Raw genomic sequence first — 23,428 nt, forward strand, 5'->3', positions numbered from 1 at the left:
CCTTACAAGGAAGGTAGCCAAAGTCAAAATGCATAATTCCACTCCCACCCATTTTGTCCTCACCCATTCCACCCCCATTCACCACACCTTCCACCCTCCCTCTCATCTTGGCTCCTCCTGGATGACAGGTCATCTCTACATCTTAACCATCACTCTGGGTCAGAGGCAATGCAGCATGATACAGCACATCCACAGCAAGGCTACTTCATTTAATGGGCAACCTACCCTCTCCGTCCCCTCATTAGGTTATAATGAGAGAGAGAGAGAGAGAGAGAGAGAGAGAGAGAGAGAGAGAGAGAGAGAGAGAGAGAGAGAGAGAGAGAGAGAGAGAGAGAGAGAGAGAATCCTATTATATATTTCTAAGAATAACTTCATGCTTTATCTTGTTTGAGGAGACTCAAAAATGGGAAGTAAAATTCAATATTAAGAAATGCAGCATAATGGAATTTGGAAAGAGTAAAAATAGAATATCAAAAGATTACAGAATTGGGGAAGAAAAAATAAATAAAACAAACTATGAAAAAGATCTTGGAGTGATGATTGGAAAGGACATGAAACCAGATAAGCATATAAACAAGATGTTCGGAGAAACCTACAACTTATTGAGAGCAATCAAAGTGGCATTTACCTATATGGACGAAGAAATGATAAGGAAAATACTTACTACACTAATAAGACCAAAACTCGAGTACGCAGCATCACTTTGGACACCCAGTACCAAAAAGAATATTAAGAAACTAGAAAGATTACAAAGAGCGACAACAAAACTAGCACCGACACTCGCCGAACTAACATATGAGCAAAGACTATCCAAATTGAACCTACCAACTCTGGAACAAAGAAGAGAAAGAGGAGATTTGCTAACTATCTACAGAATGATGAAAGGAATGGAAGTTTTAGACAGGATCAACCTATTAATGTGGGACAACGGTAAAACAAGACACGGAAAAAAATTGAAAAAGGATAGTTATAGAAAAAACTTGAAAAGGAACAGTTTCCCACACAGAGCGATAAATACATGGAACAAATTAGACAACAAAACAGTATGTGCTAACACTATACAAGATTTTAAGATAAAACTTGATGCGGAGAGATACAAAGACGGGTCACCACGAGCATAGCTCCCCTCCCGTATATTACAACTAGGTAAATACAACTAGGTAAAGGTAAAATACTTACACTGACTCGGAGTGTTATGCTGACTCGCTGGCATTCACCTAGTTCAAATGATTTACTCATAATGGTATACTTGTCTACAACACAATCTTCACCTCGATAGGGCACCACTTTATAATGATGTTGACGTAAGTTATAGGTACTGTGAAAGAGAAAAATGGTCTATAAACAACCTGGCATTTTCATAATTTTTCTTTCAATTCAGCCTTTTGATAATGAATAGTTTTGATAACTTGTACATAACAACCTACCACTTATATCACACAAAACATCACACTGATAAGACTAAGACTGAGGTACACAGCAACACTATGGACACCCAGTACAAAAAAAGAACATAAGGAAAATAGAAAGAATCCAAAGAGCAGCAACAAAGATGACCCCAACACTTTCAAAATTGACATATAAGCTAAGATTGTCTAAACTGGAACTACCAATCCTGGAACAAAGAAGAGAAAGAGATGATCTGTTGGCCATTTATGGAACTATGAAAGGCATGGAAGTCCTTGATAGAGAAGACTTATTAAATTGGGATTGAAGAAAAACAAGGGAACATGAAAAGAAAACTCAAAAAGGACAGTTATAGACAAGACCTGAAAAAAGAGCTTTCTATACAGAGAGGTGGATGTCTGGAACAAATTGGATGAAACAAGTGTGCAAACATCATACATGAATTTAGGAACACACTAGATGTTGCGAGATACAAAGACTGGACAACATAACCATAGCTCCCCTTCCCATAGAATACAACTAGGTAAATACATGCACACTTAGATTACTAAATAAGCCATTCAAGAAGGACTGCCAAACTCAATAATCAAACAACACCCATACGTAAGCCCCACAGAGAAAACCCTCACACACTTCACAAGAACCACTCTCACACACCTGTGCTCAGGACACCATTCTGCACAGCATGATAACAGTATCAACACAAAACAGGCCTGGCCATTGATTTAAACTGCCGCAGATGCAACCACCACAGAGAAAACATTGTACACCTCATCTTACATTGTCCCATTCTTGTCTCTTGTCCAATCTAAAAAACAACATAAAACCCCTTCCTTGGGTGACATGGTTGTTGTTGTTCCCTAGACTGTCTGTCCGAGCAGTCCCGTCTCCCCAAGGAATGCTACAGCCGAAACTGGGTTTTCCCACAAATCCTTTATAGAGTGTATGTTGTGTTGTTTGCGTGCATGATTGTGTATAATGCAGTCTTCCATTATGTGTTGTATGGTATGGAGTGAAGTGTTACATCCTGGGCAGCTGTTCACAATGCGGTCATCCAGCCTCTTCTGGTAGCTTAGAAGTGCTGGGTGGTGGCCGCACCGCAGTCTGGCCAAGTGGACTCTGTCCTCTTGTGGGAGAGAGGATTCAGAAGGGTGGATATCAGGGCATCTGGCATGCAGCAGTGTGTTAATGGAGCGGTGAGTGATATGATTATGAATATGTTTCCGGAGGCTGGTATTTGGTGGTTGTGGAGGAAGAGAAGAGAGTATTTGTGCGTAATAAAGGTCTTTGGGTGTTGTTTTAATGTTTCTTGGTGTGTGTGGGTGTTCTGCTATGTAGTGTAGCGGGTGTGATGTGTTTGTGGTGGCTGTGGCAAGTGTTTGTGTGCCTCTCATGTCGAGGTGGTCCTTGACTTTGAGGACTTTTGTTTCATGGTGTAAATGGTCTGTTGGTGTTGTATTTGTGCAGCCTGTAATTGTTTTTAGGGCTTTGTTTTGTATGATTTGAAGGGTGTTGTGGTGTGTCTCACTGAGATTAGGAGCCCATGCAGGACTCGCATAATTCAACACTGAGCGTATGCATTGTTTGTATTTTGTTATATTAGTTTCTTTGTTTTGTCCAAATGTCGTTCCAGTGATTGACTTAAGTGCGTTAAGTCTAGGTGTGCATTTGTTTTTTATGTTTGTGATGTGTTGTTTGAAAGACATGGATGTATCGTATGTTACACCAAGAATTTTCGGTGTGTTTGTGTGTGGTATTAGAGTGTTGTTGATGTAGAGATGAGGTATGTATTTGTGTTCTATTGTCCAGTTGGTGAGAAGTGTTGCTGTAGATTTGGTTGGAGCTATTTTGAGTCTGTTTGTGATGAACCATGTGTTGAGTGTATCAAGGTATGGCTGGATTATTTCTGCAGCTTTGTCTGTGTTACGATGTGTGCATGTGATTGTTATGTCGTCTGCATAGGAAGAGATTTGTATTTCTGAGTTGTCTGGTGTGGGTAAGTCATGCATGTATAGATTAAATAGTGTGGGGGATAGAACTGAGCCCTGTGGTACTCCATTCTTAATGTTTCTGATGTGCGATGATTGGCCATTATATGACACGTAAGCATTCCTACCTGCCAGATAATTGGCCAGCCATCTTTTGGTGTTATTGTGCATGTCTGTGTTATATATTTTATTTGTTAGGTTGTGGCGGGGGATAGCATCAAAAGCTTTACTAATGTCTAATGTTATGAGAAGTGTTCTGTGGTGGGGCCTATCTGAATTGATGCCATCTAAAATTCTTTGTGTGAGGTTTATCAGAAGAGTGTTTGTGGAGTGTAGTGGCCTAAAACCGTGTTGTGAGTCAGCAAGGGGAATATGTGGTGTGACAAGTTTAACCCCTTCCATTCGGTGCCGCACAAGTAGGCGTCATGGGGAGCGAGTGTATTCGCGACGCTGCCATATCGGCGTCTTGATTATATTTATTGTAGTCGCCCCTGTGTTTTTACATTCTCCCAAATGCGCCCTGAATCCCATTCTCTGTGGTTTTCAAAATTCGCGGGTGAAAGAGAGAACGATCGATATAAGCGGCGACTATATTTTATGATGCGAATATTATTTCGTTACGTCATACGTCTGGCATTGGTTGCTGCCCGCGAGATTTAAGTCCCGTATTGAAGTGGTTAAGTATTAGGCGTTCAATGACTTTAGAAGGGGTGCAGAGAAGTGTGATTGGGCGGTGCAATGTTGGGATTGTTGGGTCTTTGTTCGGTTTTGGAATGGTGATTATTTTACCATGCTTCCAGATGTCAGGTATAGTGTTGTGTGAATAGCTGTAGTTTGCAATGTTTGTGAGTGCATGTATACCTTGTGGTCCAATGTGTTTTAGGTGGATGTTGCTTATGTTACCAGGGCCACAGGCAGATGAGTGCTTGAGATTATGTACTATGAGTTTTGTCTGACTGTCTATAAAGGGTGTATAGTCTGAGTCTGTGGGGAAGTCTTTCTTACGTCGAATGGTGCGTCGGTCGTCAGGGTGAGAAGTGAGATGGCTTGTCTGTGCAAAATGACGTATGAGTGCGTTTGCTTGTTGTCTGTTTGAGGGTAGATTATCCGTTGTTGTGATTATTGCTGCGTGAGAGCGTGTGGTGTTACTGTTGGATAGTGTAATGCTGTTGAGTGTTTTGTACAATTTGCTGGTGTTTGTTTTGTGATCAAGTGCATTGATAAAGTTTTGCCAATTTTGTGTTTTTTGTTCATGTATTTTATTAGCAATCACAGTGTTTAGTGTTTGTATTTGGTCTGCTATGTTTTGAGGGATAGGTGTGGGGGTATCGTGTTTAAGTGTGTCACGTTGTCTAATGAGGTCTTGGATTTCTGGTGTGAAGTTGGGGTTGTGTGATTTTCTGTTGCCTCTAGGGATGTATCTCTTGTCTGCGTTTTGTATGATTGTATTAAAAGTGTGCACAGCATTGTTTATGTTTGTGATTGGTGTACTGTTAAGTGTTTCAAAATGTTGTTCTGTCTCTTTAGTAAAAGCTTCCCAGTTAGCTCTCTTGTAATTGGTGTATGTGTGTCTGTGGCCAACTGGGGTGCATCTTGTTTTGGTGGTGATGATGATTGGAAGGTGGTCAGAACCAAGGGTTCCGACCACTCTCCATGATGTTGTTGGGGTTAGGCAGGGGGAGCAGAAGGTGATATCATGAGAGGAGGGAGTGTAGAGGGCTTGGTGTGGGATATGTGTATGATTATGTGTGTTGTTCATGATAGTCAATGTGTCAAACTGAGTCTGTATATCAAGCCCTCTGTCCGTGTCAGGGTTGTCGACATACCAGGCAGACGACTTGGCGTTGAAGTCACCACCCATGATCAGGTTGTGGTTGTTATTGGTTACCTGGAAGCCACAGAATTCCTGCAAGAGAGACTTGGGGCAATAGACTGACTGAATAATACACTGAGAGTTGTCTTTTGTGGAGACACTCCAAAGAGTGGGATCAACATCAGGAAAGCATCCAAAGTGCTCATACAACTTCAGTTCATGTTTACAAATCATGCTGGTAATAGGTCTTGTGTAAGCTTTAAGGAACAGTCACTGGTTTGATACAATCATGCCTGTAATATCCTATAATTCTATGAAGGTACGTAGTACCAAAAACGTCAAGATGCCTTTTCAAGTCAGCATTCAGTGTACACCAATAGTGAAAGACAGGGAGCACAGGCAACTTGAAGATTCAGATCTCAGTCTTCTTGTATAAGTGTCAACAACACCACACATTAAGTTTTTTTTTTTTTTAAATGCATAGTTACCAATAGTAGGGATCGCCCGTGGTTAGACGAGTGCCAGGATATGGAAGACCACTCTCATCTAAGAATGCTAGCAGCTTTTCATTTTTGGGATCACGCTTAAATTGACTTACAATCTGAAAGGATTCATGATAAAAATGTAGTGAGTTCACAAGCATATACATATACACAGTTTGTTTGCAACAATTCGAGACAACAGAGCAGTACTCCCAAATCTGAACTGCCACTATCCAAACCAGTTCATTATGATCATTCTTTGAAAGCATGGTTCACTTACAGCATACTGAAAAAATTGTTCTTTTAACATGACATAAAAAGAATATTACCATAACAGTAAACTTATCTAAATAATGATTTCTTCCATAGTTCAATAATTTTAAAGTTAAACATAACTTTTAGTAAGGAAATGAGCAAATATAAGTTGTGCTCCAGGAACTAAAATCAGGTATAAAATAGTCTGACTTATACATAAGTATATACACTATTTGTACCAATGGTTTTATCCTTAGGGGCAACACTGTGCCATAGAGTTTGAGTCATGAAAATGGTAAAGAGTTTTAGCAATGGTAGCAGAAAGGAAGAATACATACATATAGCAAAGGTTTTTCCCCCTTACAAGGGAGGTAGCCAAAAAACAAAGACATAAAAACCCCTCCCACCCATTCCATACCCACATACTCCACTCCCATTCACCCCCTTACCTCACAGAATACTAATAATATTTATACTATTATGTAAAATCCAAAAGCAAGTAAATGCCTTGGGGAATTAAAAACTGTAATGAGAAATAGACATTTGGGAGTGGATGCTAAGAAGAGATTGTATGAAGGAGTAATTGTGCCAATAGCACTGTATGGTGCAGAAACATGGAACATAAAAGAGGAAGAGAGGAGGAGTTGAAATGTGTTTGAGATGAGATGCCTGAGAAGTATGGTAGGGGTTACTAGGCTGGATAAAGTGAGAAATGAGGAGGTGAGGAGGAGAGCAGGAGTGGAAAGGGAGTTGGGTGATAGGGTTGATAAAAGAATATTGGGATGGTTTGGACACATGGAAAGAATGAGTTTAGAAAGATTAGTAAAAGAGGTGTGAAAAGCAGAGGTGGAGGGAGTGAACATGAGGGAGTGACCTAGGATGAGATGGATGGATGGGGTGAAAGGGGTATTGGGAAAGAGTGTAATGTTTGTTGAGGAAGGAAGGGAAAAGACAGGATAGGGGTGAGTGGAGAATAGTTGTGTATGGATGATGCTGTGATGCATGGAAGGGAGTGGGGGCGTATGTGTGAATGATTTTTTGACAGCGCCCAAAGGGCTCACCTCCCACTTTTCTGTTCTCTCTTTTTCTGAATGAGGGAATGGAGAGGGAGGGTTGCCGATTAAATGAAGCTGCCTTGCTGTGGATGTGTTGTGTCTTGTTGCATTGCTTCAGACATAGGGCTGTGGGCAAGATGCAGGGATGACCCATCATCCAAGAGGAGTCAAGAGAAGAGGGAGGGGCAGTGAATGGGAGTGGAGTATGTGGGGATGAAATGGGTGAAAGTGGATTTATGCCTTTGACTTTGGCTACCTCCCTTGTGAGGGGGAAAAAACCCATTGGTATATGTACGTATATATGTAAATTCTATCTGTCTATATACCAAGAGGTTTTCCCCCTTATAAGGGAGGTAGTCAAGTCAAAGGAATGTACCTAATACAACCCATTCCACTTCCATCCCCCCCGCCCTCTCATCTTAGCTCTTCATGGACGATGGGTCATTGCTGTATTCCACCCATCATCGCCCTGGGTCAGAAGCAATGCAGCAAAACACAGTACATCCACAGCACGGGCACTTCACTTAATAGGCAACCTCCCCTCTTCATCCCCTCATGCAGAAAAAGAGAAGTTGGGGAGAAATCCCTTCGAGCTGCATCGAAATATCATTCACACATAAGCACTCCTCCCCCCATCCCCTGCCCCTCCCTTTCTTGTATAACATTATCATAGTTACACAGTCACTCTCCACTCATCCCTATCTCCTGCCTCCTCTCTTCCTTGCTCAACAAACATTCCCCTTAGCTCAATGCCTCCTTCACCCCATCCATCCATCTCATCCTAGGTCATCCCCTCAAGTTCACTCCCTTCACCTCTGTCTTCCACACCTCTTTCATTAATTGTTCATCCAACCACAAATACCTAAATCTATCCACTTCATCTAGCCTCACCTTCTTTTAGACTTACTTCCAAGTCACTGCCCTCTCCCCTTGTGCATGTCATCACCTTGCTTTTACCCACATTTATCTTTAATATTCTCCTATTGCATACCTTACCAAACTTGGTCACTTCCTTAGTCCCCCCTCGGACCCTGTCACAAGCACAGTGTCATCAGCAAACAACAACTGGCTCACCTCCCACTTTTCTCCATTTTCTTTAACCAGCTCCAGTCCCCTGCCCATTACCCTCACCTTTACCTCCCGCACCACCCCGTCCATGTATAAATTGAACAGCCATGGCGACATAACATATCCCTGATGCAATCCCACCTTTACCTCAAACCACTCACTCTCTCCATTTCCCAATCTAACACAGGTTCTACTAATCTCGTAAAAACTCTTGACTATCATTAACAGCTTTCCCTCAATCCCAATTCCATAAAGGCCCAAAAAAACATCCTTACCTTTTCCTACTAACTTACATACATATACCAAAGGCTTTTTCCCCTTTACAAGGGAGGTAGCCAAAAAACAAAGGCATAAAAACTCCTCCCACCCATTCCATCCCCAACAGACTCCACTCCCCTCTACTCTCTTCCCTCCCTCTTATCTTGGTACCTTTTACTTACTTCTTATAATATCCTTACCTCATTCTTGAAACCTCTAGAAGTTGGTGTTAAGTCAATAAACTCAGTTTTATACACTTGTCCATGACCTAGACCTCGTTCCATTGAACATTTGTTGATGACCATTGCGTCTTCCATGTCATAACCCTACAAGAAGAAAATATTGTTTGTCAAAAATCTTTTCACATGTGAACCATACATACATACATATACCAAAGGCTTTTTTCCCCTTATACGGGAGGAAGCCAAAAAACAAAGGCATAAAAACCTCTCCCACCAATTCCATCCCTATCACACTCCACTCCCCTCCACCCTCTTCCCTCCCGCTTACTATACAAAACCATTAACAATGGCGAGAAGAAAATGCACACTTTCATTAAGCACTGGACATACAGGTATATACCAATTACTCTACACCACAAAAATTAATATTTCTGACTATTTAGGGGGACCAACAGCAGATGGTGTTCCTGTGAAATGGATGGCTGTAAGAGAAGGATCTCCCTGATGTCTGTCTCCAACCAATGGGTTTTCTATCACTAATAGAAAAGGTAGGTTTATTCATGTGTTTCACCACACTGCTCAGGTCAAAAGCAATGCAACAAGACAAAATTCAACCAAAGCAGGACCCAACAGATGGTTCTGGTTTACCCCCCCTACCTCCAATTTCTTTATACAGCAATCCTGCTCTCCTCATCCACACACTAAAAAAAAAATAATAATAAATAAATAAATAAATAAATAAAATAAATAAATAAAAACATAAATAAATAATAATGATTGAAAAATATCCCTTCAGGATACACCACTCCTTCATCCGTTCTCAATTTCTCTCCATTCACTCGTATCTTTTGTACTCTCTTTCCTGCTCAACAGACATTCTGCTTTTATCTAATGTTCCCTTTACTCTGTCCATCCAGTCCAGCCTTGGTTCTTCTCCCATGTTCACTCCATCTATTTCTGCTTTCTACACTTTTCTGCTATTCTTTCCTCCCTCATTTTTTCCCACATGCCCAAATGCATTTCTCACTTTATCCATCCTTGTAATACCTGCCATATTTCTCAAACATATTCAGGCTCTTCCTTTCTGCATCCCTTAACTTCCAAGTTTCTGTTCTATATAATGCCATGGAAGCTCGATGGCTGAGCAGGTTAGGGCATTGTTACTTACAGCAAAGTTCGAAGGGATGGCAGTTCGAATCCTGCCATCGGCAAAGTTGAACTAAGGGCTTGGTTCATTAAATTCCACACTACAAAGCCCTCTTTGAGGGGCACCGTCCTAGCCTCCCGATAGGGGAGGAGAGTGTGACGTTAAACCTTATCACAATGCCATGGATACATTCCCTCCTAAAACTTTCTCTTTGTAATCATCCTCAGATACCTATTTCTCATGACACATTTACTCTAACTCTCAAAAATTATAAATGCATTAAACAAGAAAAATTAATCACTACCTCTACTGAACCACTAACATCAATTTGCATATACAACCACTCCTCGTTTAACGATGACAATTGGGACCAGCGCGCCGTCGTTAACTGAATTGGTCGTTAAGCGAAAGTGTATACATATACGTACATGTACTGTATGTACAATGTCCAGCAATACATGTATCTTTATTTTCGTGTATTTTCCCTCTTTTATACAGTACATTAAAGCTTTATTTACTGTTTATTTACGGTGGTTAGGTTCCTAAAATTACCGTATATGACCAAATCCGCGTATGCTGACATTCCATATTGAATACCGGGGTATTTTTTTAGTTTCGACCATGGGCGCAATATAGCAATAGAAAATTAATTATTAATTTTGTAAATTAAATTGTATCAACGTAATATGCAATTTTGTGGGCGGAAATGAAAGTAAAAAATACCATGCTACAAGAAAATATGCTAATGAACGAAGTCGGTAGCATAGGATTGGGACGCCATCTTGTCGTCTGCCAACGTCTCTCACGACGACGACAACGAGGACGAGGCGGATGACATTTAATTTGCAGGTAATGATTTATCAAACACAGGTCAGGTTAGTTTAGTTTAGGTTAGACGAATTCATCATCCTTTTATTTCTTCGACATCGGCATCTATCATAACAAACATGGTGTACCATTCGTCCGACATGACTTCGTTACTTACGAAATTTGTTTTAGCACCTTTTTTTTTTCTGCTCACAAAATTGCATACTACTTTGATACATCATAATTTACAAAATTAATAATTAATTTTCTATTGCTTTATTGCGCCCATGTTTGAAACTAAAAATTTACCACTACCGGTATATACTGTACCCCAGGTAGTTTTTGCAGCTTGCAGGATGGTAATGTAGACCTAAGCTTCAGAACACTTTACCTCACAGCTAATATCCACCGTACAAGTTCAATTATAACATCATACAAATTTGCCTCAGCCAACTTAATTATCGTACACGACGTCGTAACTTCGGGAGATTTACGTTAAACGTCTGTCATAAAGCCCGTCGTAACTCCGCGTCGTCGCTAACCGAGTAGGTCGTTAAACGAGGAGTACCTGTACATACATACATATACCAAAGGTTTTTCCCCCCTTATAAGGGAAGTAGCCAAAAAACAAAGGCATACAAACCACTCCCACCCATTCAATCCCCACCACACTCCACTCCACTCCACCCTCTTCCCTCCCTCCCATCTTGGCACCTCCTGGATGACGGGCCATCCCCACATCCCGTCCACTGCCCCGGGTTCGAAGTAGTGTCGCAAGACACAGCACATCCACAGCAAGGCCGCTTCATCAAATCAGCGACCCCCCTCTCCATCCCCTCATGCAGAAAAGGAGAAGACAGGGAGAAATCCCTTCCGGCTGCATCAAATTTTTCTCACACATACTCCCTCACCCCCCATTCCCCACTGACTCCACCTCATGCATCACAATATCATCCACACACAACCACCCTCCACTCACCCCCGTCTTATGTCCTCTCCCAAATGCATTAAACAAGAAAAATTAATTACTCTCTGTATTGAACCACTAACATCAATCTGCATATAAGAAATGATTACAAAGACTTACTGTATAAGAAACAATGGCCACAACAGCATTAAATCCCATGCAGAACTCCTCCATATTAACTTCATCATAGTGTGCATTGCGCACGAGTGCCACCTGTGGGTACTGGAGGCGGTACAGCTTATTGGAAGTTTGTACTCGCCAATTGTGGAGCGGCGTTCCCATTGTCTGTTTACCCATCTGTGTAATAAAAATATGTTTGCTCTCAGTCTATTCCTCAAATAAAAAAGTAAGAACATTTTTGGAAGCTCTGCCAAGGGATTCAAACCCTGACCTGTGAGTGCATAATCACATAGCTCAGTTGCTAGCATCCTGACTTCATGATTATGCACACACAGGTCAGGGTTCAAATCCCTTGGCAGAGCTTCTAAAATGTTCAATCTGTCTTAAACATACACATAAAAAAGTATGACATTTATAAAAATATCACTTAAGATAACACAAAAAATATAATACAAATAGTGCAAAGGACCTAATAAAATACAAATCCTCCTCCATATACTTACCTGACACTGGTACATGTTACGAGGGTTAGGGTTGCAATCAGAAAAGGGTACCAATTTCCCAATATTACTAAATATTGCAGTTTTATCTAATTCGACATGGCTGTGCACCTGAAAAAAGGGGTAAGGGGCTCTTTTAATTTAGTTATTTTTATGAGCACCACAAGCTTTTTCATATAATTAATGTTGGTCTAAAATCTTATCTAAATCCATATGATGTGTACAAAACATAACAGAAGAAGCATTCAAAAGAAGAGTAACGCCAAGGTAGTTCATTTTCCCCCATATATACATAAGCTCCTTCATTCTGCTGAACATGATTTAAAAACAATGTTTCAAATTCTTCTTTGGTTGTGGATAATTGCCAGTTACTGTGAGGTAGGTGGAACTCAAGACAACTTGTAAAAATAAATATATATATATCTTACCCCTTCTTCAATGTCTTCAGGAGTGACAGCAATGTTAAGATAGATCTGCTCAAATGTCCCAATATACTCGATGGTTTTCATGGATAGGTTGATGACTGGCCGCATCATTCTGGCTTGGGAGGTGAAAAGGAACAACCCAGGATATTGGCCACCATGAGGTCTTTTCTCAACTAGTACAATTTCAATGAACTTGTATATCTGAAAAAAATAAAATAAAAATAAAAAAATAAAAAAAATAAAAAAATAAAAAAAAGTTGTAGCATAAGTGAAAAGTAATCAACATACTGATGTTGAATGTTGCAACATGGTAGAATAGTGTCTTTATTTCGGTTAACATGACAATTTCATCCAGCCACAGAGATGGACTTACTGGAAGGATTCAAAGGTATATGCATACATACACATACCAAATGGTTTCTGCCCACTTATAAAAAAGGTGGCAAGCCAAGGCATACACGCATCCTTCACTCATCCCACACCCACTTTTTTTTTTTTTTTTTTCTTTTATCTTAACTTCTTCTGGATGATGGACCATCCCTGCCCCCTGCCCACTGCCTGGGTCAGAAATAATGCAGCAAGACACAGCACCCCACTGATGCCATTTTGTGGGAATTTTCTACAAAATTGTGGGAGAAATTAGCTCACATGGGATGTTTTGTGAGCAAATTATATACTGCAATGAACTTATTGTGTATATAATAATTCCTTTTTTGTGGGAAAAAATGTGGAAATCCAGATTTCCTTGTGGGAATTTTGTGGAAAAAATCTTAAACTTATTTGTGGGAACTGGCACAGATGACAGTGGCAACACTGCAGCACCTACACAGTAAGGCCAGACAGCCAAAGTTGGTTTACCCTCACCACTTCATACGTAACAACCTTCCCCACCTCATCCACTCAACTCGCAAGTAATTTGAGAAGACAAGAAGAAATCACTTTGGGCCATGTCAATTTATTATAATTTCATAACCACTCTTTTGGCTACCCCCCATGTAAGAGGGAAAAAGCCTTTGGTATATGTATGTATGTATAACCACTCTATACTTATATCTATCTTTTGGCCTCTCCCTACCCAGCTCAATAGATGTTGTACTCAAAGTTACATAAATATGCCAAAATAACTTTTATCCCCTTATATGGGGGTGGTTGAGTTAAGTGTAGTTGGTAAAGCATTTGGGAGAGTGTGAACTATGATGATTAAGTGAGGAACAGTGGGTGAACTTGAGGAAAAGTAGTATGGGTTTAGGAAAGGAAGAGGGTGCATTCATCAAATTTCTGTTGCAAGACAAATATGCCAAAAAAGGTTTTGGAGAAGTGTTGGGATGTCTTTTTTGGGGTTTTTATGGGTTTGGAGAAGGCATTTAACAGGGTTGAATGAGAGGTGTTATGGGATGTATTGTAAATGTATTGGATAGCCTATTTAGGGTGGTCAAAAGATTTTACATGAGTTATGGAACTAGTGGCTTTGCTGTGGATCTACAGTACTGTGACTTGCTGCATTGCTTCTGACCTAGCAGTGGGCAGGAAATAGGGATGACCTTTCATCCATGAGGAAATAAGCTGAGAGGGAAACAAATATGGTGGATGGGAGTGGGTGCATGCCTTTGATTAGGCTACCTCCCTTATTAGGGGGAAGAAGGCCTTGGTATATATATATATATACAGATTCACCTTTGGTCTTTGGATCACGGGTTGGACTCATGATCGACAGCTATTTCCCTCCTGGAAGAGAGCTCAAAGCTCGTATGACCAATCTATTGGTAATGCTGTGACCTTACACGCACACACACCCCCAACTCCCCACCCACAAGAGTTGGAGTAATGACTTGAAGTGCAGCGATACTGAAACTATTTCAGCCCTGGGCAGGATTCGAACCCAGACCGCCATAGTGACAGTCGGGGACTCTACCATCCACGCCACCCTGTGTGAGGGTAGGGAATATCAGTGGTTTGAGGTGAAGGTGGGGCTGTCCCAACATTGTATCATTATGACTGTTCGAGGTAAATGAGAGGGTGTTAGGCAAAATTCTGGAGTTAGTATGTGAGAATGGATGGAAGTAGGAGACGTATCAATTGTTGTTTGTGAGTAACAATGCACTTGTCGCTTTACTGGACTAACATTACCTCTCTTTTTGTTTATTAGATTGAGGTCTTTCTCAACATTAATAATGACCTTTCATATAATTATGGTAATCATATATATATATCCTATAAAAGGATGTGCTGTGTCTTGCGACACTGCTTCTGACCCAGGGCAGTGGGCAAGATGCAGGGATGACCCATCATCCAGGAGGAGCCAAGATGAGAGGGAGGGAAGGGGGTGGATGGGAGTGGAATATGTAGAGATGGAATGCGTGGGGGTGGATTTTATGCCTTTGTTTTTTGGCTACCTCCCTTGTAAGGGGGAAAAAGCTTTTGGTATATGTATGTATGTATATATATACTCAGATTGCTAATCAAAAAGAAAAGGAGGAGGAATAAGTGAGTAGCTTCTCCCAAGAGGCTCATAGCTGTGGCTAAATATGTCACCTTTGCCCTATGCACTTGGACAGCTGGGGCAGGTAACAGTCACAACAGGGAATCAGAGAGAAGTGCAGGATTCAAACCCACATTTAAGGGAGTGTGAGACCACAAAACAAGGTCAATATTAATCAGAGAGAATCTGAACAATGAAAGCCATTTTGTCACACATTTCAGTTGAAAGAAATAGTTCTTAATTCTGTTATTCTGATACAAGAAAATGGTGACATACTATGTAGTATTCTGGGTTTTATTAAACTAAGATGAGAGGGAGGGTGGAGGGGTGTGGAGTGTATTCAGGGATGGAAAGGGTGGGAATGATTTGATGCCTTTTCCTTTTTGGCTACCTCCCTTGTAAGAGGGGAAAAGCCTTGGTATATGTATGTATATTTGTTAACCTAGCTGAAATGGGTATAATTTCTTATACTTTTTTGTTTTGTTTTCAGACTGTGTTGTTGTAATTTGGTCTAACAAAGCCTAAAGAAAGGTTTTTAGTATTTTTATGGAATACCACATACTACTTATAATGCGAGACTCAATATCATGACTGAAAAAAAAGGGGTCATTTTAGTCACTAGAACCCTACCTTTCCCAGAGCCTTCATACATCTAAGCTTCTGTGCTAAACTTGCAGCTTGTTTGCGTTCCACGTAGCCACCCAGCATACCGTCTAAGACTACCTCATAGCATTCCTCCAGGGGCACAATGGGATACACATGTGGCAATATCATTCCAAGACCTTGCAGGACCTGAAGGAAAACTTGATTAGAAAGGATAATGTTTACCATGGGAATTCTTGTTTACAATCATGACACTACAAAATGATTAATGTAATTTTTTTTTTTTTTTTTGTCAATTTAAGATATAATAATGGGCCTGACCACACGAATAAACTGCCCCAGATGCAACAATCACACAGAGGGCACAGAACACCTCATATTACATTGCCCCACCGTTCCCAGACAACAGCACAACATTTCTTCCTCAAGTGACTTATGAACCATTCCAGTGGCTGTTGCCAGCTACCTGGAAGTCATGGTCTCCTGTAAGAGAGACCTTTGGCAACAGATTAATTGATCTGATTGATTTGGGTTCCCCAAAACAGTCCCTGAAGTATCAACTGCATGTAAACATGCACTACATACCCCAATGCAGAAGATAGCCTCTTACATTAAACAGTAATAGCAACTGAGAGAAGAAACAGCAAGAAAAATTTCTTAATATTACATCTATTAATGGTTACACACCTCAAGCACTTCAAGAGGGCTCTCTAGCACTTCTGTAAGGATCACAGTGTTGAAGGCCAAGTGGTTAAGAAGACCACATGGGACACCATCAGGAGTATGAACAGGGCAGATGAATCCTGTCAAAACAAAAATTCTATTATGTGGAGAACACAAATAATAACAAGTCTTGCCTTAAGCTTTGCGGACAAGAAACCCACAGCCCACATAGTGGCTGGTAACAGTCTTCAGTCTATCCCATAGATTTCTCTGTCTGTATTATATTAGTATGGGAAAGTTTCTATGCCACTGGCAAGAAGAGGAGAAGGTGAGGAGGAAGAGGAGGTGAGTGGTTATTGCTTGTCAGCATTTCTTGTGTAAATAGGTGGAAAAAATTCATTTGTAGTTAATACAGAAAGAGCTTGAGGCCTGTCCAGAGAAGGAGTGGCAATCCCTCAGGGCTGCACCGATTTATGGTGGTGACCAGAGCAGGGTGCATTCCTCGGTGCATTCCTCTTTATTTTGGCTGCGGTTAGCGCTCCCAAACTATTTAGGCTTAAGAGACAGGTTCATACTGAAATAAGAGTCTGGTAGGCCATATACTATACCAAAGAAAAATTATGTAGGCCATATCCAAAAGGTAGGCCACATACTATACCAGCACCTATATTGCTTTAATAGTTTGGGAGCACTAACTACAGTCAAACTAAAGCAAAATGCACCAAGGAACAAGCCCAGCTCTGATGGTGAGGATGTTGAAAGGTCTTTAATCACAAGAACTGGTTGTACGTGGATAAATCCAATAACATATACAATAAAAACTAGTATAAATGATGTATGAATATAACTTGGGTAGCTTGACAATATCCCATACAACTAATGTACTTACCCCATCCTTCTCCTGTAAGTCGTCTTGGAATAAGGGTCTTCATGTCTACAAAGAAAGTTCCTCTGTGAAGAGCTCGCAAATGTGACAAATCCCTCCATCGGTTTAGATGATCCACTACGACTGTCAAACCTGAATGATTTAAAGATTGATTACTACTACCATCAAAGCATATCAACATACTTGTACATACATATACCAAAGGCTTTTTCCCCCTTACAAGGAAGGTAGAAAAAAAAAAAAAAAAAAAAAGCATAAAATCCACTCCCACCCATTCCATCCACACATACTCCACTCCCATCTACCCCCTTCCCTCCCTGTTATCTTGGCTTCTCCTGGATGACAGGACATCCCTACATATTGCCCACTGCCCTGAGTCAGAAGCAGTGTTGCAAAACACAGCACATCCACATTAATATATTCTAAGATAATCAAACAATCACTTTGACACTTCAGCTCTTTCTTGCAAGAGGCTGAGAACCTCAAGGATCCCAGGTCGAGTCACTGGATTGGCTCACATGTCACTCAAGGAAAAGACTTTGTAGTTCTGCCTGAAATGGGCGAGTGTTGGACAATGTAAGATGACATGTTCTGTGCCTTTTGTGTGATGAATGTATCTGGGGCATATGGTGTTAATATTGATTTAATACTGGGTGATGACCTGAGCATAAGCAATCTAGTATTAGTTTTGTATTTTGGTTTTGTTTTCTTTTCAGTTTTTATTTCAAGGAGAATATGTTTTAAGGCCAGGAGTGTAATCTCCCACCACTATTTCTCTTGGGGAAAACATGTTTGAAATACACAACTTTGAGATACATGACCTGTTCAAGAAGGTAATCCCCATAAAACTCTAGTGTACTCCACAATTAACAAATATGAACAGGTAATCTTCACTCACCATTTTGTTGCATAAGGCCAATACCACGTTTGGAGGGAAGGTTACCGGTGGAAATGAAAGATAAGAGTTGCTCTCCAATTCTAAAACTCTTTGACACAAATGTCTGCATGGATGCTGAAAACACAAGTAAGAAAAAATGACGATGTACAAATATCTCAATCAAAAAGATATAAAATGACACACTAACATAATTTCTGGTCACAAAATTTATGCAGTAACTGTATAAATTTCTTTAAACTTTTTCTAAGTCTTTCATGATTTATCTATTTACAAAAGAAGTACAATTGGGATGACCCGTAAGTTGTTGCCAGTGGTGGTCCTGGAAAATGGACAACAGAAAATTCTCCCCACCACCTTTCATCAACTTTGACTATTTCAACCTCTATTTTTTCCACATAAAGAGAGATGACAACCAGCAACTACTCCCCTCTCTCTCCCTCTTATCTTGGCTCCTTCTGGATGATGGGTCATCCCTGCATCTTGCCCACTGCCCTAGGTCAGAAGCAATGTACCAAGATACAGTACATCCACAGCAAGCTCGCTTCATTTAATTGGTGATCACCCTCTCTCTGTCCCCTCGTGCAGAAAAAGAGAAGAGAGCAAGAAATCCCTTTGGGCTGCATCAAAATATCATTCATACATACTCCCAACCCCAATCCCTCACACACTCCCTTCCATGCATCACAGCATCATCCAAGCACAACCATTCTCCATTCACCCCTATCTTGTCTTCTCCTTTCCTTCCTCAACAGATATTCACCTCTTTCCCAATAATACATATATAGGATAAAGCTCTTATTCCTGTGATATAGTTGACATCTCTTTACCTTGCGTTAATTTAAAAGCCTCTCCCTCTGTATTTTCTTTGATCCGAATACCAATCCTGACCGATGTAAGTAAATCTTCTAATTTCTCTTTCAAGAGCTGCAGGAGAGTATTGCCCCCAAGGCTGACTTCCTGCATACTCATGACGTCCACACTCTCTGCGCAGTACTCCCCACCAATAAAGGCGTACAGCTTCCTCGCCATCAGACAAAGTGTTTCAAATTTATTTTTGTTGGAGTCCAAGTGAACTAAGACACAGCGGCTGCAATGAGAATGATTATGTCATTAGCTGAGGTGATGATATGGTTTAGTTGACTTTGAATTATTTTAGTCAACTGTCCAGTACACCTGGAACAAAAGTGAGTCTCGACTTACGTATACTTCATTTTGTCCCAAGTCTACTCTTCAGTTATATTTGGCATTCACCAGCACAAAATCAGCAATCAAATTAAATACATACATACATATACCAAGGGCTTTTTTCCCCCTTACAAGGGAGGTAGCCAATGTCCACTCCCACCCATTTCATCCCCACATACTCCACTCCCACTCACTACCCCTCCCTCCCTCTTTTCTTGGCTCCTCCTGGATGATGGGTCATCCCTGCATCTTGCCCACTACCCTGGGTCAGAAGCGATGCAGCAAGACACAGCACATCCATAGCAAGGCCACTTCATTTAACCTGGAGCTGCAGCGTCTACGTCGTGGGACCACCCCCAACCCCAAGAGTTGGGGGCCAAACAGCAGCAACCACCCCTGGCCATCAGCTCTACGCAGGTGGCACCGATCCCCAAGAGGAGCTACGCCTGCCTTGGGGAGTACCACAATCCTTTTTCCCAACATGCAATGTTACGTCTGTTCTGCACCAAGGGGTGATTTTCCGGCGATCACCCCTCTTCTTCTACTTTTAGCCGGAGATGTAGAGAGCAATCCTGGGCCCACCACAAAATACACATGCCCAACATGCTCTAAACCCATTACTTCGAGCAGACAGACAAAGGGCTCAGTTCAGTGCAATATGTGCAAAAACTGGGCCCACCTCACTTGTACAACACTTGCTGACACAAACCAATACACAAACACTCCAGTAACCCCACTCCCACCTCCCCAACCACAGCCAGCACCCTTACCCACTCCCAATTTCCCTTTGCCCTTACCCCCAATCAGTACTCCCCTTCCTTTGTCCCCGATCTCTCCTTTCCCCCCCTCTAACCCAGATCCTACACCTTCCCCATTACCACCCCAACCTCAACCCCAAATGGCAACATACAACACATACAGAACACACAACATCAACATATTACAACACAACATTGACGGTATTAACACGAAAAACCATGAACTTGAACACTTTCTTAAACAACACAACATACACATTGCGATTATACAAGAAACAAAACTAAGACACTCACACAAAACACCGTCATTTCATAATTACACCACCATCAGACAAGACCGGACCGATGGCAATGGCAGTGGACTCATCACCCTGATCCATCACTCCATCTGTTTTGTGGACACAAGTGCCACAATCAAAATTCTCCTCCCTACCACAGATAACACAACAGAAATCCAATCCATTCGAATCCGCACAGGCAACAAATCAACACTGACAATAGTTAACATGTACATTCCCCCACAATCATCCCCCACAGTTCCAAACACCTTCAGGCCTCAATTTAGCCAACTAGCCTCAATCCCCAACCTGATCATGGGTGGTGACTTCAACGCCAAGTCGTCTGCCTGGTATATCGACAACCCTGACACAGACAGAGGGCTTGATATACAGACTCAGTTTGACACATTGACTATCATGAACAACACACATAATCATACACATATCCCACACCAAGCCCTCTACACTCCCTCCTCTCCTGATATCACCTTCTGCTCCCCCTGCCTAACCCCAACAACATCATGGAGAGTGGTCGGAACCCTTGGTTCTGACCACCTTCCAATCATCATCACCACCAAAACAAGATGCACCCCAGTTGGCCACAGACACACATACACCAATTACAAGAGAGCTAACTGGGAAGCTTTTACTAAAGAGACAGAACAACATTTTGAAACACTTAACAGTACACCAATCACAAATATAAACAATGCTGTGCACACTTTTAATACAATCATACACAATGCAGACAAGAGATACATCCCTAGAGGCAACAGAAAATCACACAATCCCAACTTCACACCAGAAACGTGACACACTTAAACACGATACCCCCACACCTATCCCTCAAAACATAGCAGACCAAATACAAACACTAAACACTGTGATTGCTAATAAAATACACGAACAAAAAACACAAAATTGGCAAAACTTTATCAATGCACTTGATCACAAAACAAACACCAGCAAATTGTACAAAACACTCAACAGCATTACACTATCCAACAGTAACACTACACGCTCTCACGCAGCAATAATCACAACAACAGATAATCTACCATCAAACAGACAACAAGCAAACACACTCATACGTCATTTTGCACAGACAAGCCATCTCACTTCTCACCCTGACGACCGACGCACCATTCGACGTAAGAAAGACTTCCCCACAGACTCAGAATATACACCCTTTATAGACAGTCAGACAAAACTCATAATACATAATCTCAAGCACTCATCTGCCTGTGACCCTGATAACATAAGCAACATCCACCTTAAACACATTGGACCACAAGGTATACACGCACTCACAAACATTGCAAACTACAGCTATTCACACAACACTATACCTGACATCTGGAAGCATGGTAAAATAATCACCATTCCAAAACCGAACAAAGACCCAACAATCCCAACATCGCACCGCCCAATCACACTTCTCTGCACCCCCTCTAAAGTCATTGAACGCCTAATACTTAAACTTGTCACACCACATATTCCCCTTGCTCACTCACTACACGGTTTTAGGCCACTACACTCCACAAACACTCTTCTGATAAACCTCACACAAAGAATTTTAGATGGCATCAATTCAGATAGGCCCCACCACAGAACACTTCTCATAACATTAGACATTAGTAAAGCTTTTGATGCTATCCCCCGCCACAACCTAACAAATAAAATATATAACACAGACATGCACAATAACACCAAAAGATGGCTGGCCAATTATCTGGCAGGTAGGAATGCTTACGTGTCATATAATGGCCAATCATCGCACATCAGAAACATTAAGAATGGAGTACCACAGGGCTCAGTTCTATCCCCCACACTATTTAATCTATACATGCATGACTTACCCACGCCAGACACCTCAGAAATACAAATCTCTTCCTACGCAGACGACATAACAATCACATGCACACATCGTAACACAGACAAAGCTGCAGAAATAATCCAGCCTTACCTTGATACACTCAACACATGGTTCATCACAAACAGACTCAAAATAGCTCCAACCAAATCTACAGCAACACTTCTCACCAACTGGACAATAGAACACAAATACATACCTCATCTCTACATCAACAACACTCTAATACCACACACAAACACACCGAAAATTCTTGGTGTAACATACGATACATCCATGTCTTTCAAACAACACATCACAAACATAAAAAACAAATGCACACCTAGACTTAACGCACTTAAGTCAATCACTGGAACGACATTTGGACAAAACAAAGAAACTAATACAGGTAAACGTCGACTTACGATGGCATTAGGTTTCGATAGAGCCATCGTAAGACGATCTCATCGTAAGTCGATCCCCACTCTGTTCCGTGGTCACTGTACCTAGCCTACCTGTATATTAACCACCAGAGATACTGAATATAGCCTATTAAACATGTACAGTAGTTTATTTAATTATTTTTATCCTTTTTAACATATTCAAACACTATAATATGTATTTTCAGTACGGAACTTAAATCTCGCGGGCAGCAGCCAATGCCAGCCGTACGACGTGACGTAATAATACTCGCATCATAAAATATAGTCACCGCTTATATCGATCGTTCTCTCTTTCACCCGCGAATTTTGAAAACCACAGAGAATGAATCATTTGAGAGAATGTAAAAACACAGGGGCGACTACAATAAATATAATCAAGACGCCGATATGGCAGCGTCACGAATCCACTTGCTCCTCATGACGCCTACGTGTGCGGCACCGTATGGAAGGGGTTAAATTATCATATCGTCGTCGTCGTCGTCGTCATCGTAAAGTCGAACAATCGTAAGTCGCGGCCATCGTAAGTCGACGTTTACCTGTATAACAATATACAAACAATGCATACGCTCAGTGTTGAATTATGCGAGTCCTGCATGGGCTCCTAATCTCAGTGAGACACACCACAACACCCTTCAAATCATACAAAACAAAGCCCTAAAAACAATTACAGGCTGCACAAATACAACACCAACAGACCATTTACACCATGAAACAAAAGTCCTCAAAGTCAAGGACCACCTCGACATGAGAGGCACACAAACACTTGCCACAGCCACCACAAACACATCACACCCGCTACACTACATAGCAGAACACCCACACACACCAAGAAACATTAAAACAACACCCAAAGACCTTTATTACGCACAAATACTCTCTTCTCTTCCTCCACAACCACCAAATACCAGC

At 41.2% G+C, this 23,428-nt stretch overlaps 1 protein-coding gene across 1 annotated transcript in view; it reads right to left on the minus strand.

Annotated features, from left to right (window-relative positions):
* The window catches only part of Polr1B (RNA polymerase I subunit Rpl135), a 58,510-nt gene that overhangs the window by 23,742 nt on the left and 11,340 nt on the right, over positions 1-23,428 (minus strand). The window contains exons 8-18 of the mRNA XM_076175418.1: positions 18,831-19,090; positions 18,004-18,117; positions 17,109-17,237; positions 16,244-16,359; positions 15,584-15,745; positions 12,478-12,675; positions 12,053-12,160; positions 11,550-11,726; positions 8,527-8,652; positions 5,697-5,809; positions 1,180-1,318 (exon numbers count right to left, since the gene is read on the minus strand). Of these exons, the coding sequence (XP_076031533.1) occupies positions 1,180-1,318; positions 5,697-5,809; positions 8,527-8,652; positions 11,550-11,726; positions 12,053-12,160; positions 12,478-12,675; positions 15,584-15,745; positions 16,244-16,359; positions 17,109-17,237; positions 18,004-18,117; positions 18,831-19,090 (1,642 nt within the window). The remainder of the gene's footprint in view (positions 1-1,179; positions 1,319-5,696; positions 5,810-8,526; positions 8,653-11,549; positions 11,727-12,052; positions 12,161-12,477; positions 12,676-15,583; positions 15,746-16,243; positions 16,360-17,108; positions 17,238-18,003; positions 18,118-18,830; positions 19,091-23,428) is intronic.

This window comes from Oratosquilla oratoria, chromosome 37 (genome assembly GCF_046742065.1).
Source record: "Oratosquilla oratoria isolate Oo_2021 chromosome 37, ASM4674206v1, whole genome shotgun sequence".
Classification (NCBI taxonomy): domain Eukaryota; kingdom Metazoa; phylum Arthropoda; class Malacostraca; order Stomatopoda; family Squillidae; genus Oratosquilla; species Oratosquilla oratoria.